At 48.8% G+C, this 16,551-nt stretch overlaps 1 protein-coding gene across 1 annotated transcript in view; it reads right to left on the minus strand.

The window, feature by feature from the left end:
- LOC147729621 (uncharacterized) overlaps window positions 1-16,551 on the minus strand; it is a 259,655-nt gene that overhangs the window by 174,426 nt on the left and 68,678 nt on the right. Inside the window, exon 9 of the mRNA XM_086954017.1 lies at window positions 16,141-16,221. Coding sequence (XP_086810143.1) covers window positions 16,141-16,221 — 81 coding nt within the window. The remainder of the gene's footprint in view (window positions 1-16,140; window positions 16,222-16,551) is intronic.

A 16,551-nucleotide genomic window follows, 5' to 3' on the forward strand; every position in this document is an offset into this window, starting at 1 on the left:
ACCTCCTGCGGGGCGGCGGAGGACTCTGCCCCTCACTCTGAAAGGAAAGACGCAGCCAACACATTAAGGTACTCAAGATCCACCCAGAACTGGTTCGGACCGGGCTCAGGGCCCACATGCACAGAGAGAACAAAGACTTTAGGGGTATAAGTACAGGACCCCTGACAACAGAAAATTAGATCATCCTGGAAAACAAGAAGGAACCTCTGCCAAGGAGAAAGCTGACGTGGAAGAAGGAAGACTGTCCCGCTGTTGCTCTGCTGGACTGACCTGCTGTTGCTTTGCTGCCAAGGAGAGGGGAAGGACTTTGCTGTGAGCTGTGTCCCCTGTCTTGTAAGGAATCTCCAAGGGCCTGAGAAGAGCTGGCTCCCTGTTTCCGAAGTCCCAGGAACAAAAGGACTTCACCCCCAGTCTCCCTGAACTCTGCTGAGAGAGTTCTGTCCTTCGTAGAGTGCTTGATCCAGTTGTGGGGCCTCTAGAAGTTGAACCTGAGCTGGGAAGCTTGAGACTAAGCTGAGAAACTTGTGAAGCTGAAAAGTGTCGCATCGCTCGCTTGCGGAGCGCACCCCCGACAGTGCGAGAAGTTTCCCGCCGCCACGAAGGTCGAGATCGGCGCAGCACCCGACATCGCTGCCGAGGCCGTTGCACCCTTCGTTTGCGGGACGCACCAGACCGGTGCGGGAGAATCGAACATCGCTGCGAGTGTCGTCGCAGAGCCTGTCGTCTGGGTGAGAACGCCGCACCGCTTGCTGGCGGACCACATCACGTCGCTGCAGATATCGCTGCAGAAACATCACATCGAGGAGCTGCGAGAGAGAGGATCACCGCTGGTCCGCGCATCGTCGCCCCGGAGATCGTCGCAGCCCCTCCGAGATCATCGCATCGTGCCTTTGTGAGAACAGACTTCCCACGGAACCTACGCACCGGAATCTACGCAAGCTGCCTTCCTCCCCTTACAGACCGGATTCGTCGCCGCACGCCCGCTGCTGCAGCGGGGCTGTCGCATCGCCTCCCCAGGGTCTCAGGAGTAACGCGCCGCTTGTTTCCACCGCACCAGCTTCCTGCTTGTGGAACTTTGTTGCATCTAAAAGGTACTGTGAGTAAACGTGACGCAACTGTGAACTTTTCATGCATCCGTGGATCATTGGATCCCCACGTAAAGAACTTTGATTACAACCTGAAGAACTCATTTGAAACCGTAACCTTGAACTGTGTATGTTGGAGTTTTGACGTTTTTGGTCTTGTGTAGTTTAGAATAAATATCTTTATTTTCCTAAACTGTTGTGGAATCAGTTTGTGGTGTTTTCACTGTGTTACTGTGAGTGTTGGTACAAATACTTAACGCATTGCCTCTGGTTAGCCTAGACTGCTCAGGCCAAGCTACCTTGAGGGCGAGCAGGGGTTATCTGAGAGGGTTATCTCCTTGTCCTGACTAGAAGCAAGGGTCCCTATTTGGACATTGGTACCTACCTCTGCCAACTAGAGACCCCCAGTTCTAACATTGGTGGTCAGGCGGTGGGATTTGAACTTGTATTTGTACTTGACCCACAGTAATTGGTGTACATCACTAGTGAGTGCAGACCATTACGCCACCGCATACTACTGGTTTTTGAGTTTTTGAATTCTGTTGTTGAGTAACTCTTCGAAAAAGCATCATGTCTCAGAATGGGAAGGCGCCCAGTGAGGAGGCAGAGATAGATTTGGAATTCTCGATTGAAGATCTGTACTCCTACTCCGTAAAGCATCTGAAGAAATTCTGCCAGCAGCTTGAGTGCCCCATAAAAAGCACCTACAGGAAAGAGGAGCTGCAGAAAATCTTGAAAGCCCATTGGGAGGCGCAAGAGGGAGATGACGATGTGGATGCAGAGAATGCTTTTCAAGGCACAGATCTGCCAGTGGGCAGAGTAGGCTCAGGAGCTGGCAGCAACCACTCCGGTAGGGGCCTCACACCAGAAGAGTTACAGGAAAATCAAAGAATAAGAGAATATGACTTGGAGGTCATGAAAATGAAAATGAGGCAATTGGAAGTCGAGAAGGCGGCGGAGGAGAGCAAGGATGCCCGCGCCTTGGAAGAAAAGAAATTGCTTCTGGCTCATGAATTGAGAATAAAAGAGCTGGATCTGAAAAACAAGGAGGTGGATGCCAGTTCTAATGGTGGCAGCGCGCAGCCAGTGCATGGGGGTAAAGTATATATTCCCAAAGACCTGGTACAGAATTACCATAGGAGTGAGGATATTTATGCCTGGTTCACTTCGTATGAAATTGCATTGAAGATGAATGATGTGCCTGACAAGTATTGGGGGGCGGGCCTGTGGAAACATTTTGAGGCGTCTGGGAGGAGTGCTCTAGAGCCTTTAGAGTTGACAGGTGCCATGACCTACCCCAATATGAAGGAGGCCTTATGTCTCAGGTATGGCCTTACTCCAGAGCAGTACAGACTGCAGTTTAGAAACTCCAAGAAGAAAGAGTCTGAGACTTGGATGGAGTGTGTGAATGGGTACTCGCGTGCACTGGAAGGTTGGATGAAGGGCAGTAAAGTAACTGATTTGAAGGGGTTGTTGCATTTAATCAGTTGGGAGCACTTGAGTAGTCTTTGTGTTCCAGAGCTGCGCCAGCATCTTTTAGACAGCAAGCTGACCGACCCCATTGAGCTTGCTAAGGAGGCGGACCGCTGGACCAGTACCAGGGTCCACAAAGGAATTGTGGGTACCACAGCCAAAGGTGGGCAGGGTCCCCAGCAAAAGAGTGGGGGGGACAAGGGTAACCAAAAGGAGTTCTCGCAAGGGCCCCAAAATAGTTCCCAGGAAAAGGATTCCCAACCCCCCAAGCCTAAACAGCCATGGCCCTCTAAGGGTAGGCGGGACAAGAGAAATAACCAGGGTCCCCCTACCTGCTATCACTGCAACGAGGTGGGCCATATTGCTCCGAAATGTCCCAAAAAGAAGCCCGCACCCACTGGTGCTCCCGCCCCAGCGTTAGCTAGTGTAGCTTTGGGTGGGGATTTGGTTTCTAGTGATTGGGGAGAGCTAGCAGTTATGACCCTTGTCTCGCTAGGAGACCGAGAGATGGTCCCGGAAACCCTACTGCCCTCTAACACTAAGAAATATGGGCAGAAGGTGACCATCAACGGGAGGGAGGTTGAAGCGCTGAGAGACACCGGAGCCAGTGTGACATCCGTGAGGTGTCAGTGGGTGTCTGAAGAGCAAATCATCCCTGGCGTACTCCGCCCTGTAGTGGCCGCTGACAGCTCAGTGCGCCTCTGCAAGTTAGCGAAGGTTTCCTTTGAATGGGGAGGAGTCTCTGGTCTTTTGGAGGTAGTTGTCAGTGATGCCTTGCCTGTGGACTGTCTGTTAGGTAACGACCTGGAGAGTTCTCCATGGAAAGACATAGAACACCGAACTCACTTGGAGATGTTGGGTCTGCCTGCGTGGATCTGCGTGACCACGCGTGCTATGGCAGCCAGTAAGGGTGAATCAGCAGAACTGGAGCCTGAAACAGTGGCCCAGAGACCTGCCAGGAGAGGAAGAGGCAGAGGGCGCGGGAAACCAGCCCCAGCCGTTCCCACGGTCCAGGAGGAAGCAGAACCTGAGGGGGATGCCCTGGAACCTACAGGGGAACAGGTGGCCGAACTGGGAGACCTACCTGAGCTGACCCATTGGCAGCAAGAAGGTGGTCCCTCCAGGGAGGAGTTCTGCCAGGCGCAGAAGGAATGCCCTTCCCTCATTGGTCTGCGGCAACAGGCTGTAGATCAGGCAGCAGGTGGAGCAGTCAAAGATCACTACGTTTACTGGGAAGGTGACCTACTTTATAGCGAGCCTAAGTTTGCTGAGCCCGGTGCAGCCCGTGTGCAGGTGGTACCCGAGCGCTTCAGAAACTTCCTAATGGGTCTGGCTCATGACGTGCCTCTCGCAGGACATCTGGGGCAAGACAAGACCCTAAACCGGCTTGTCACCCACTTCCACTGGCCCCAGATGAGGAAGCACGTCGGTTCCTTTTGCAGATCTTGCCAAACCTGTCAAGCTAGTGGCAAGACTGGAACGAAGTTGAAGGCCCCCCTTCAACCCTTCCCAGTGGTGAGCACCCCTTTCGAGCGGGTGGGCATAGATATCGTGGGGCCCCTGGACCCCAAGACAGCCTTAGGCAACAGGTTCATCCTGGTCTTGGTGGACCATGCCACCCGGTACCCGGAAGCAGTCCCTCTCAGGACAATCACAGCACCCGTGGTGGGCCGTGCATTGATGGGGATCTTTTCCCGTGTGGGGTTCCCCAGAGAGGTGGTCTCCGACCGGGGTACCAACTTCATCTCTAGGTACATGAAGTCTCTGTGGGAGGAGTGTGGGGTAACTTATAAGTTCACCACTCCTTACCACCCTCAAGGAAACGGGTTGGTTGAAAGGTTCAACCGGACCCTGAAAGGTATGATTATGGGCCTAGCGGAGCCCATGAGACGTAAGTGGGACGTCTTGTTGCCATGCCTTTTGTTTGCCTACAGGGAGGTGCCTCAGAAGTCCTTAGGGTTCAGTCCCTTCGAACTCCTGTATGGCCACCCTGTCAGAGGACCTCTCTCGCTGGTGAAGGAGGGTTGGGAAAAGTCCCGTGGGAAAACCCCCCAGGATGTGTTCAGCTATGTGCTGGCCATCCGCAACCAGACACAACGCTTCAGGAAACTCGCTCAGGCGAACCTGGAAGCAAGCCAGGAAGAAATGAAAAGATGGTACGACCAGAATACCACTCTGGTCGAATTTCAACCTGGGCAGAAAGTGTGGGTGATGGCGCCAGTGGAGCCTTGCGCGCTCCAGGACAAGTGGTCTGGGCCATACGAGGTGGTGGAAAGGAAGAGTGAGGTAACCTACCTGGTTAACCTGAAGACTCCCAGGCAGCCCCTGAGAGTTTTGCACGTGAACCGCCTCAAACCACACTTTGAGAGGTCTGAAGTAACCATGCTCATGGCTACAGATGCAGGGATGGAAGAGGATAGCGATCCTCTCCCTGACCTCCTGGCAGTTAAGGAGCACGATGGGTCAGTGGATGGTGTGGTCCTCTCGCCCACCCTGACCCAAGAACAGCAGAATGACTGTCGCCAAGTGTTGGGTCAGTTCTCCTCTCTGTTCTCCCTGACCCCAGGAGTCACCAACTGGTGCGTCCATGACGTGGACACTGGAGACAGTCTGCCTGTGAAGCAAAAATTTTACAGGGTAGCTGACAAGGTCAGGGCCAGCATCAAGGAAGAAGTTTCCAAGATGTTGGCGCTAGGGGTGATTGAGCCCTCCAGCAGCCCCTGGGCTAGCCCAGTGGTCTTGGTCCCCAAGAAAGCTGCTACCCCCGGTGGCCCGCCAGAACTCCGGTTTTGCGTGGACTACCGTGGGCTCAATGCGGTCACGAAGACTGACGCACACCCTATCCCCAGAGCTGATGAGCTCGTGGATCGGTTGGGAGCTGCCAAGTACCTCAGTACGTTCGATTTGACTTCGGGGTACTGGCAGATTGCCTTAACTGATGGGGCCAAAGAGAGGTCGGCATTTTCAACGCCAGAGGGGCACTTCCAGTTCCGTGTCATGCCCTTTGGGTTGAAGAATGCCCCTGCCACGTTCCAGAGACTGGTTAACCAGGTACTGTCCGGGCTGGAGGAATTCAGCGCCGCATACCTGGATGACATTGCTGTGTTCAGCTCCACGTGGGAGGAACACTTGCAACACCTCTGCGAAGTGTTGAAGGCTCTGCAAAAGGCAGGCCTCACTATCAAGGCCAGTAAGTGCCAGATAGGGCAGGGATCTGTGGTGTATTTGGGACACCAGGTGGGGAGCGGCCAGGTGGCGCCCCTACAGGCTAAGATTGATACCATTCTGGCTTGGGAGCCCCCCAAGACCCAGACAGAGGTGAGAGCCTTTTTAGGACTCACCGGGTATTACAGACGGTTTGTCAAGGGATATGGCACCATTGTCGCCCCCTTGACAGAACTCACTTCCAAAAAGTTGCCCAAAAGAGTTGACTGGACTGACGCCTGCCAAACTGCTTTTGAGGCCCTGAAGACTGCGATGTGCACAGCACCGGTGCTCAAGGCACCTGACTTTTCCAGTGAGTTCATAGTTCAGACGGACGCTTCAGAGCATGGTGTGGGAGCAGTACTCTCACAAGCCACTGAGGAGAATGGAGACCAGCCAGTAGCTTTCATTAGTCGGAGGCTACTCCCCAGGGAACAGAAGTGGAGTGCGATTGAAAGGGAGGCTTTTGCTGTGGTCTGGGCTCTGAAAAAGTTGAGACCCTACCTGTTTGGGACTCACTTTCGTGTTCAGACCGACCACAGGCCCCTCAGGTGGTTAATGCACATGAGGGGTGAAAATCCAAAACTGTTGAGGTGGTCCATCTCCCTACAGGGAATGGACTTTACGGTGGAACACCGCCCTGGTACAGAACACGCCAACGCTGATGGTCTGTCCAGGTTTTTCCGCCTTAGTGAAGAGAACTCCCAAGAGGGTGGGTAGTTCTCCCCACTTTCAGCTGGAGGGGACACGTGTTAGACCTGACATCTTTTGGCGTGATTACCCCTCTCTTTTTGCCTCTGCCTCCTGTATTTTTGATGCTGTGCTGGATTCGTTTTTGCTGGTTTAGATGCTTTGGACACTCTGCCACTGCTGATCAGTGCCAGAGTGTAAGTGCTCCCTATGTAAATTGTTATTCTGATTGGATATACATGTTTGGCATATTTGTATCACCATGAAGTCCCTAGTAAAGTGCATTGGGTGTGCCAGGGCTGGTGATGACAAATGCTACTAGTGGGCCTGCAGCACTGATTGTGCCACCCACAGGAGTAGCTCTAAAATGGTGTCTCGGGCCTGCCACTGCAGCGCCTACGGGCAGTTTAGAACTGCCATGTCCTCCTGGTCCGCGTCCCCGCTGACCAGGCCAACCCTTCCCTTTTCGCGCACATCAGTCACTCCTATGGAAGGCCCAAGGTACCCCCCTGGGCAGGGTGCCGTGTATGTAAAAGGTAGAGCATGTACTGGTGCAGGTACCATGCTCTGGTAGTGAATTACCGCCATTTTCGTTATTCACTATTGTAAGGCTATCTCGCTCCATAGGTTAACATGGGGGATGCCGGCTACAGTGGTCAACGGCATTTCTTCCCATAGGAGCCAGATAGGACATAAGTATTTAGTATCCCTGAACTCAGAATTTAATAACGCATCTTTTAGGAAAGGTGGTTTTTAGATCCTGTGTTTGAGGACAGCACTTTTAGAAAGTTGCTGTTCTCTTGTCTGACCCTTCTGTGTGCCTGAGACTGTTTGTGTATTGGCTGTCTGGTTTGCGAGTGACAGGAGCCGGGGAAAGCCCCGAGGCTGGATGAGTCAGCACTTGGCTGAATGGAACGATTGCGACCTGAGTGGTGGGAGGAGTTGGCACCTGGGCTGAATAGGGCTGTGCCTGCCTGCCACAAAGCTGGCTCCACCTCCTGCGGGGCGGCGGAGGACTCTGCCCCTCACTCTGAAAGGAAAGACGCAGCCAACACATTAAGGTACTCAAGATCCACCCAGAACTGGTTCGGACCGGGCTCAGGGCCCACATGCACAGAGAGAACAAAGACTTTAGGGGTATAAGTACAGGACCCCTGACAACAGAAAATTAGATCATCCTGGAAAACAAGAAGGAACCTCTGCCAAGGAGAAAGCTGACGTGGAAGAAGGAAGACTGTCCCGCTGTTGCTCTGCTGGACTGACCTGCTGTTGCTTTGCTGCCAAGGAGAGGGGAAGGACTTTGCTGTGAGCTGTGTCCCCTGTCTTGTAAGGAATCTCCAAGGGCCTGAGAAGAGCTGGCTCCCTGTTTCCGAAGTCCCAGGAACAAAAGGACTTCACCCCCAGTCTCCCTGAACTCTGCTGAGAGAGTTCTGTCCTTCGTAGAGTGCTTGATCCAGTTGTGGGGCCTCTAGAAGTTGAACCTGAGCTGGGAAGCTTGAGACTAAGCTGAGAAACTTGTGAAGCTGAAAAGTGTCGCATCGCTCGCTTGCGGAGCGCACCCCCGACAGTGCGAGAAGTTTCCCGCCGCCACGAAGGTCGAGATCGGCGCAGCACCCGACATCGCTGCCGAGGCCGTTGCACCCTTCGTTTGCGGGACGCACCAGACCGGTGCGGGAGAATCGAACATCGCTGCGAGTGTCGTCGCAGAGCCTGTCGTCTGGGTGAGAACGCCGCACCGCTTGCTGGCGGACCACATCACGTCGCTGCAGATATCGCTGCAGAAACATCACATCGAGGAGCTGCGAGAGAGAGGATCACCGCTGGTCCGCGCATCGTCGCCCCGGAGATCGTCGCAGCCCCTCCGAGATCATCGCATCGTGCCTTTGTGAGAACAGACTTCCCACGGAACCTACGCACCGGAATCTACGCAAGCTGCCTTCCTCCCCTTACAGACCGGATTCGTCGCCGCACGCCCGCTGCTGCAGCGGGGCTGTCGCATCGCCTCCCCAGGGTCTCAGGAGTAACGCGCCGCTTGTTTCCACCGCACCAGCTTCCTGCTTGTGGAACTTTGTTGCATCTAAAAGGTACTGTGAGTAAACGTGACGCAACTGTGAACTTTTCATGCATCCGTGGATCATTGGATCCCCACGTAAAGAACTTTGATTACAACCTGAAGAACTCATTTGAAACCGTAACCTTGAACTGTGTATGTTGGAGTTTTGACGTTTTTGGTCTTGTGTAGTTTAGAATAAATATCTTTATTTTCCTAAACTGTTGTGGAATCAGTTTGTGGTGTTTTCACTGTGTTACTGTGAGTGTTGGTACAAATACTTAACGCATTGCCTCTGGTTAGCCTAGACTGCTCAGGCCAAGCTACCTTGAGGGCGAGCAGGGGTTATCTGAGAGGGTTATCTCCTTGTCCTGACTAGAAGCAAGGGTCCCTATTTGGACATTGGTACCTACCTCTGCCAACTAGAGACCCCCAGTTCTAACAGTCACAAAAATACAATCTCTCGGAGATTGTACAGCTCAGCGAGCTGAACTACAAGCATTCAAGATGGAGCTTGAAAATACTGATCGTGAATGCCCCACACTCATATTGTGCGATTCCTATTATTGCGTTCAATCTTATAATGAATACTTGCAGAACTGGATTGAAAACGGTTTCAAAGATGCGAAAGGTGGCACAATCAAGCATAAGTTGCTTTGGGAACAAGTAGTTCAGTTACGAAAAGAACTACAAAAAGATCACGTGATCCATACACTGAGTCATCAACGTGATGGCGTTCACGTTGCAGCAAATTCATTGGCTGATGAAGCTGCGAAGGCAGCTGTGCAAACAGCTTCCAAAGCGGCAATCACTCGTTCAAAAACAAAAATAGACGAAATAATGCCAGCTGTCAATGCCACACGCAAAAGCCGCGGTGCAGCGTTACCTCAAAACTATCCACTCAAATACTCATACATTATTGATGCAAACTCCATTCCTTTTGCTCGAATTCCTGGAGTGGGGGATAGAATAATTTCAAACAGGAAACGTGGAGTAGCTTTGATACACAAAGCACATTTGGGAGAGTATCTGATAAATCAGGGGATCCCTAAATCTATCCTAGAATTAAAGAAGACGTACTGGTGGCAAGGGATGAATGGTCACATTGACACATTTGTAATTAACTGCCATAACTGCAACAGAGATCGCAGCAGAGAACGCCGCCAGATTCCTGACTACATTATAGCCAGCCCAGTACAGACTCCATTGTAAGACAGCATTAGACTATCTACACAAAGACGTCCCTATGGACAAAAGCGGTCCCACAACTATTAGGACAGATTCATTTGGATGTGGCCTCAGCGCTCGGCTGACGTTCGAACGGTTTTAAAAGATTTGCGAGCTTTATCGGCACATAGGCAGTCGGCACGAAACATTCTGACCAAGGTCCTGCGTTTAGCTCAAAAGCTTATAAGGAGGCCATAGCCAATCTGGGCGTTGCATTGCGGTATTCTAGTCCATTCCGTCCTGAGGGAAATTTGGTAGTGGAGAGAAAAAAACTTAACATAAAGCAATCTATAACAGCTAGGGTACTAGGCTTGGGTGACTTGTGGGTCAAACATCTAATAAGTGTCCAACGTAGTCTTAACAATCTGCCAAGAAGTTCTCCAGGGGGAATCACTCCATATGAAATCCTTTTTGAAACTAGAATGATTGTCCAGGACCTTGATCGTCACCCTTCAGTGGTAGAACACAAACCCTTTGATATAAAAGACCGTTTGGCAGTTTTTCAGGACTTAAATAAAACAAGAAAAAGTCAAAGCAACGCATTACAGAAGCCAACGACCACTGAAGAAAAATCACCCGTCCCAGCAAGGCCCGCCTGGATTCCAAAGATCGGGGCTCTAGTCAGAGAAAAGATCGCAGACAAGAAGGAATTTGGGCCTTCTTACAGACAACCAGTACCTGTGCTAGCAATCCACGGATCAAGAACAGTGTTACTGCCGCCCCTTGCTGGAAGGAAGGAGAACAGGTTTGTATCCTTTGACCTGGTAAAACCACATCATGTGGCTAATTATAAGTAGTAGGCCAAGTGGACTCCAAAGATGTAGCAGACACCCGAATCTGACTACAATCCAAGACGTTCAAACTGAGAGACTGATAACATTTGAAGACTCTGCAGTACAGAATAAACGACTATGTAACAAAGCCATGGAAATAGTGCCTCTTGAGACCCAAATAGCAGTTCGTCAAAAAATGCCCGTCAACAATGAAATAGCATCAGAGTATACTAATATGACAAGTGATCAAGTGGTTCCAGAGATTTCATCGAATCCTGAAGCAATCCCTACAATTGACACCTGATAAATAAGTGGAAAAGCCAAGTTTCAAACTGCATAAGCACTGGCAGATATTTCGCAACCAACTCATAGTCAACCCATAACTAAAAAAAAGAAAGGTAAAAAGAAAAGAGGCGCGAGCTTGGACTTCAACTTGCTTGATATTGGCTACGAATTCTGGGAGTATCCAACAGTAACCACTTTTGGTAGACATTCAGTAAATAGACAGAAGAACAAAAACCTCTGCATTTGGCATAGCCATTGACTATGCTTTGTCAGAAACAAAAACATCAGTCAGATACAACCACCCAACCTCTTAGTTTAAGTTATCCAGCTAGTGAATAAACAATGCGATAAGGCATAAACCTATCCCAAAGCATTAGGAATAAGTTAAATAACCAAGGGAAAAGTTCAAGAATATCAATAGAACTAGTAAAATTCCAGGTGATAAAGATACTACCGCAGCAAAATGTGGGTAGTGCGTGTATGACCAATACAAAGTTCAGCCTTCTATAACATCAATAAGTTATAATTGCCAGATGCACCGTTTAAAAAAATATTAATGCTGATAAAACAAATTCAGGTCCAAAAAACCTCTACAATGATTTATTCTTCAGTTATTAAGTCACGTCCAATGACAAAAGCAGCTCGACATGCAAAAAGGAATTAAGCCAAGGTAATCTTGATAGGAAGAAAGCACAATCATTTTGCAAAATCCATAACAAACTTCTCAGAAACATCATCACCAAAGAAAGTCCTTCCTTTTGCTATTAACTTATATGAAGGCATAATATGAAATTAAAACGAAGACTAAGTGTAACAGAATCAGTAAGAACTAAATTGTTCACTGGGATGGATTCAACAGAAGAACTTCAGGGTTAGAGTCACTAAACAATCACCAACGAAGAACTATTTGGAACTATTTTGTATGAACAAGTGGGAAGTGCGGAAAGAATGCTTCACACAAATTTGCCAATCAGGTTAAAACGGATTAAATGTCTACCTGGTATTAAATGACAGCAGCTTTCAATGTCAGGATAACATCATTATTTAAATTAAAAAAGGCACAGGGTCAGACTGATTTGCATATGGCCATGTCTGAACTGGGGTGGCTGAGTGAGCTAAAGAATGGTGATGGATTAAACCCAGATCAGTTGACTGGGGGTGAGTGTTTCATTTGCTCAAACGCTCCGTCCATCATCCCCTTTTGTATCGCTTTGTTCTTGAAACAACCAGTGTTTCCCAGATTTCCACCTACTCCATTCCACTAAGAAGCGTAATTGAGCAGCCTGGAAGTATGCCGCCGGATCCGGAATTCCAATTCCTCCCTGTTCGGGGGGCAACATCGCCAGCCGTAGCTTCATGCGTGGTTTCCTCCCATTCCAAATTAACTGAGCCAGCTCAGTTTGCATTTGCTTTATCCACCCCCGAGGTGGGTGGAGGGGAATTGTGTGAAAAAGGTAGAAAATTTGGGGGAGAACAGTCATCTTGACCACTGCGACCTTACCCAACCACGACAATGGGTAGTGTTTTTTTTTTTAAGTACAGGTGGCAGGAGTTGGTGTGGCAACACAGCGTGCAGGTGGAGGTAAGCAATGGGGGTGGACATGAGAATCAACAAGTGACTACAAAGGAGGGCAAGGGTGGGGGGAAGCAACATGAAGGGCTGGGTGACAAACAGAGAGCGGTGGTGGGAAAGAGAAGCAGGGGGCGAGTGAGCAATGTGGAGTAGGTGGAGGAGAAGCACACGGGCAAAAGCTCAACAGGGGAGGGCACAAGAGTGAATGCAACAACATGGAGGCGGGCAGGGAGATGCACACAGGTAACAGATAACTACACAGACTGCAGAGGGATAGAGGTACATGACAGAGACAGGTGGAAAACATGTGTGCTATATAAAAACCTCATAACATAACCTGAGCCATAAAGTTAACGAAGTAAAAGATTTATTTAAATTGCACATACAACAGGAGGAGGGGGGGATTTATTTCCAGAACAGGCATTACCTAGCTAAATGACCACACACCTCATACTCTCCCCATTGTAAAGGTGACAGCCACACTACCTAAAACTTGATTATATCTGACCAAGGGGCAATTACTTCAGCACAAATGGACGTACTCCACTCTAAGTAAAGATTCACGGTTAAAGATTAACAAACCATCTCTCACGCCTGGCATGCAACTTATTAGGCAATCTATGACGACACCCCTGAACTACTTGTGGACAAAACAATCCTTTCACACTTATGGATTTCAATGTAACAAAAGTGGCTTATTGTGTACCATATGGTCTAAAATAGCTGAAAACAAGAAGTTGTAAAAGGAAAGCCTGGGTGCAAAAGTGTTATTCTGTATTATTGAAGTGACTTATTATCAGCACATTTGCTTAGCAATAATGTCCCAAAAATGACAACTAAAGGTAAAGTGATTAACCTACCTATGTCATTTATTATGTTAATACTCACTTCAAAAGTAGGTAAACCCTTCCCACTTCATGGTAAACCCATCTAAACCTGACTGGTGGCCAGCTTATAACGGTGGCTCCGCTTTACTGGGGGTCACCTAAAAAGTTTGAACTTTACAAAGGGTGTTATAAATAGCACAGAGAACTGAAACACAGGGACCCTTTCCGAACATAAAGCCGGACTTCCAAACAGTGACAGTCATCAACACAAGAGACCATACATGCCTCATATGTAATTCTCCCTTTCCGTTATCTGCAGGGAGGGCAGCTCTATGTGCAGACCCTGAGCCAAAAATCTGGGGAGAACCCCGACCAGGGCGGAGGAGGTGCCTGACAGATCATCTTTGCCGCCAGCTCCAGGGAGCAAAGCAGAGCTTAGCATCCTGTGCACAAGCCTCGCATCCCGAGTGACAAAGCACTTGATAGCAGGGCTCAGGGGGCCACGGGATGAGCAACAGAGCAGAGGGGCCCTCAGCAGCAGGCGATGCTGCGGCCGCCCACAGTTAGAGCACCAGCACCCAAAGCTGTGGGTGCCCGGCTCCCATTGGCAGTAGAAAGGCGACAAAATCTGGGGGCTTGGCCTGCCAAAGAAGTAAGGCAAAAGAGAAATAGAAAGCTAAAGGAGAACGAGTGGGTAACGTCTACGGCAATCCAGGTAATGTCTCAAATGTTTGAAAAGTTTGGGTGGGGACGCTGCTTGGAGGAAACAGCAAATCCTGCCTTCAGCTGCGCCCGTCAAAGTGAAAGTGATCGCAATCGCGGGCTTGAAGGGTGCCCGCGAGCGATGCACTTAATGAGCCATGACGGAAGCGCCCACGCGTAACTGCAAGCTCTAGGCCACAGTGGTAGTATTTTTTTAAGCCCGTACTAAAAGTCTCGCCATAGCAACGCATGTGCTGGCTTAGACGAGACCTAACAAAAAGGCCTTTACAGACACTTGTACAAGAGAACTCTAGGAAACCAATCTGCCTTACCCGGCCTTTAAGCAAGCTATAAACAATTCAGCATAGTTCCACTTGTTGCTAGCAGACAAAACCACTTTTAGCATGAGAAAGCATGCTTGGATGGTAATATCAATTACAAATCACTTACCCCAGCTTCATATTTAACAATTACGTTCTCTGTCCAGAGAAAACTACAGCTAATGGCTCTACGTCTGGGTAAATTTCCATCCAGCATGGACCAGCCAACTTGGGTCCATGACGGGCCCAAAGACTGCAGACTATGTGGGAGCAGTAAGGAGGAGTTTGTCCACCTTGTCTGTATTTGTCCAAACTTATCCCAAGCACGAGCTACCTTCCTAAAAAAAGCCATGAATACTCGAGGCATAAGAACGTACAGATCTGCAATTATGGCAACCTTAGATCCAACTGACACTCCATTGAATTGCCAAATAATAAAGTTCCTCTAAGATCATGCACGAGCACTAAAATGTAACATTGTGCCCTGCTCACAAAAAGCAAATAAGACGGCCAACTCAGAAGCAGACCGTACTCCCGAACACGTTAGCACTTTTGAGTTACAGATGGCAGACTATAAAACTGTAATGTGAATTGGCTCCTATACAGTATGTATAGTGGTGATATTTATTCGCCCACTTGGGCTGATCATGGATATAAATAGCATTTTTCTACATGGTGGCATTCTCACAGTGAGGGGATTCTGTTTCATTTGCTCAATGGGTCTCAATGTGTAGATTCATTTAGCGTGAAGTCAAAGAGCATATTAAAATTATTTCGGATGTTTAACGCACTAGCGTAGAATCACCATACCGATTGCTCATAATAGGTAAAGCGTGTTAAGTCATTATGGCGATGTCACATCCGTTATGTGCTGCGTTTAGTAACTGGCACACTAATTGTAATAATGCGTTTCAAGCATACTATTTTATTGACAAAATATTGTGTTCTAATGTAAATGTTCACAATGATATTTTATGCGTAATTGCATGAAATAGCAAGCGCTTTCACCGCTTGACCGTAGTATACTTATATGGAACACTACGAGTCTGTAGTTTATGTTTACTGTGTACTCTGTCATGTGACTTACTTGCACTGAAAAGTTTAAATCACCTTAGAAAACTTTATTCAAATGCTAGTGACCAAGCCTGCAGGTCAGGCGAAACGCGTCTAGCACTATCCAGCTGGCATTAAATAATTCTGCACAGACACGGCGTCGACTGCTTTCTTTTGCGAGATTGGAAGCGTTGGTGAATATATATATATATATATATATATATATATATATATATATATATATATATATATATTTCTTTTTTAAACAATGTCATTGCAGCAGAAACTGAAGGTTTTATGGTTTTTAGGAAAATATAAATATTAACACTTTTTAATCGTAATGTCCGGTTTTACTAAATCTATTGTTATGGTTTTAATTAACTGAAACAATAAACTTGTTCTTCTTCATACAAGTTATATGATGGTACTACCTGTATTCGACCAGGTTCATGAAGGTATTCACTTCACCTGACACAGTACGTTAAGGTACTCATGATGGTCATAATTAAGGTGCAAGATGACACTCTCTGCACCTAAATCATTAACGCACACGGTAATAATCAGTGCAACGGCCTGACGTTCACTATAATGCTCGCTGTGTATGGCTCCGTACTTCATAGCACGAATTACACCTGAACCCAGTACGAGCTGATATTTAATTCAATGTATCCCAGTACCCGATCAGCCCAGCCTTTCCCTGACAGATGCATAAAAGGTGCTGACCACGCTTAACACGACTATGGACTGGTATTTTGGTATCAGGCTCCAGAACTCACTTTCAAGGTCTCCAGCACCTGCACGAGCTGACTTTTTATTTATCTAAAACTGGTCAGTGGCGGTACTCGCTCTCTCTAGCCTCGCCGCATCGCGGTACTCACCGGGGCCGGCCTCTGCTGTCGATGCATGGCTATCGAGGCTTCCACTCCTCTGTCAGCATGTACCGTGTGCTCAGCCGATGCCTGTCACAAGCACTCGTCTACTAGGTGGCCCCAGTGCTGTCCACTGCGCATGCTCAAAGCCAAGCGGTCTAAGCCCCACGCATGCGCACAGTCATGTAAACAGAGGCCAGGTAGAACACACGCACAAGTAGAAAACAGTTCTTCTGCGCATGAGTATTACACGGATAGTGCTGTGGCGCGGGCTCAGAAAGGTTATACACCTCTCGACCACAGAGAGCATGCTCAGAGCAGGAGATTCCAACTGTACGCATGCGCAATGAAAGGTAATCGCACAGCTCTTGAGGTGCCTCAGAGGCCTTTGCTTGATACACCTCTGTCCAAAAATGTTTA

Source organism: Lissotriton vulgaris, chromosome 2_1 (assembly GCF_964263255.1).
Source record: "Lissotriton vulgaris chromosome 2_1, aLisVul1.2, whole genome shotgun sequence".
NCBI lineage: Eukaryota > Metazoa > Chordata > Amphibia > Caudata > Salamandridae > Lissotriton > Lissotriton vulgaris.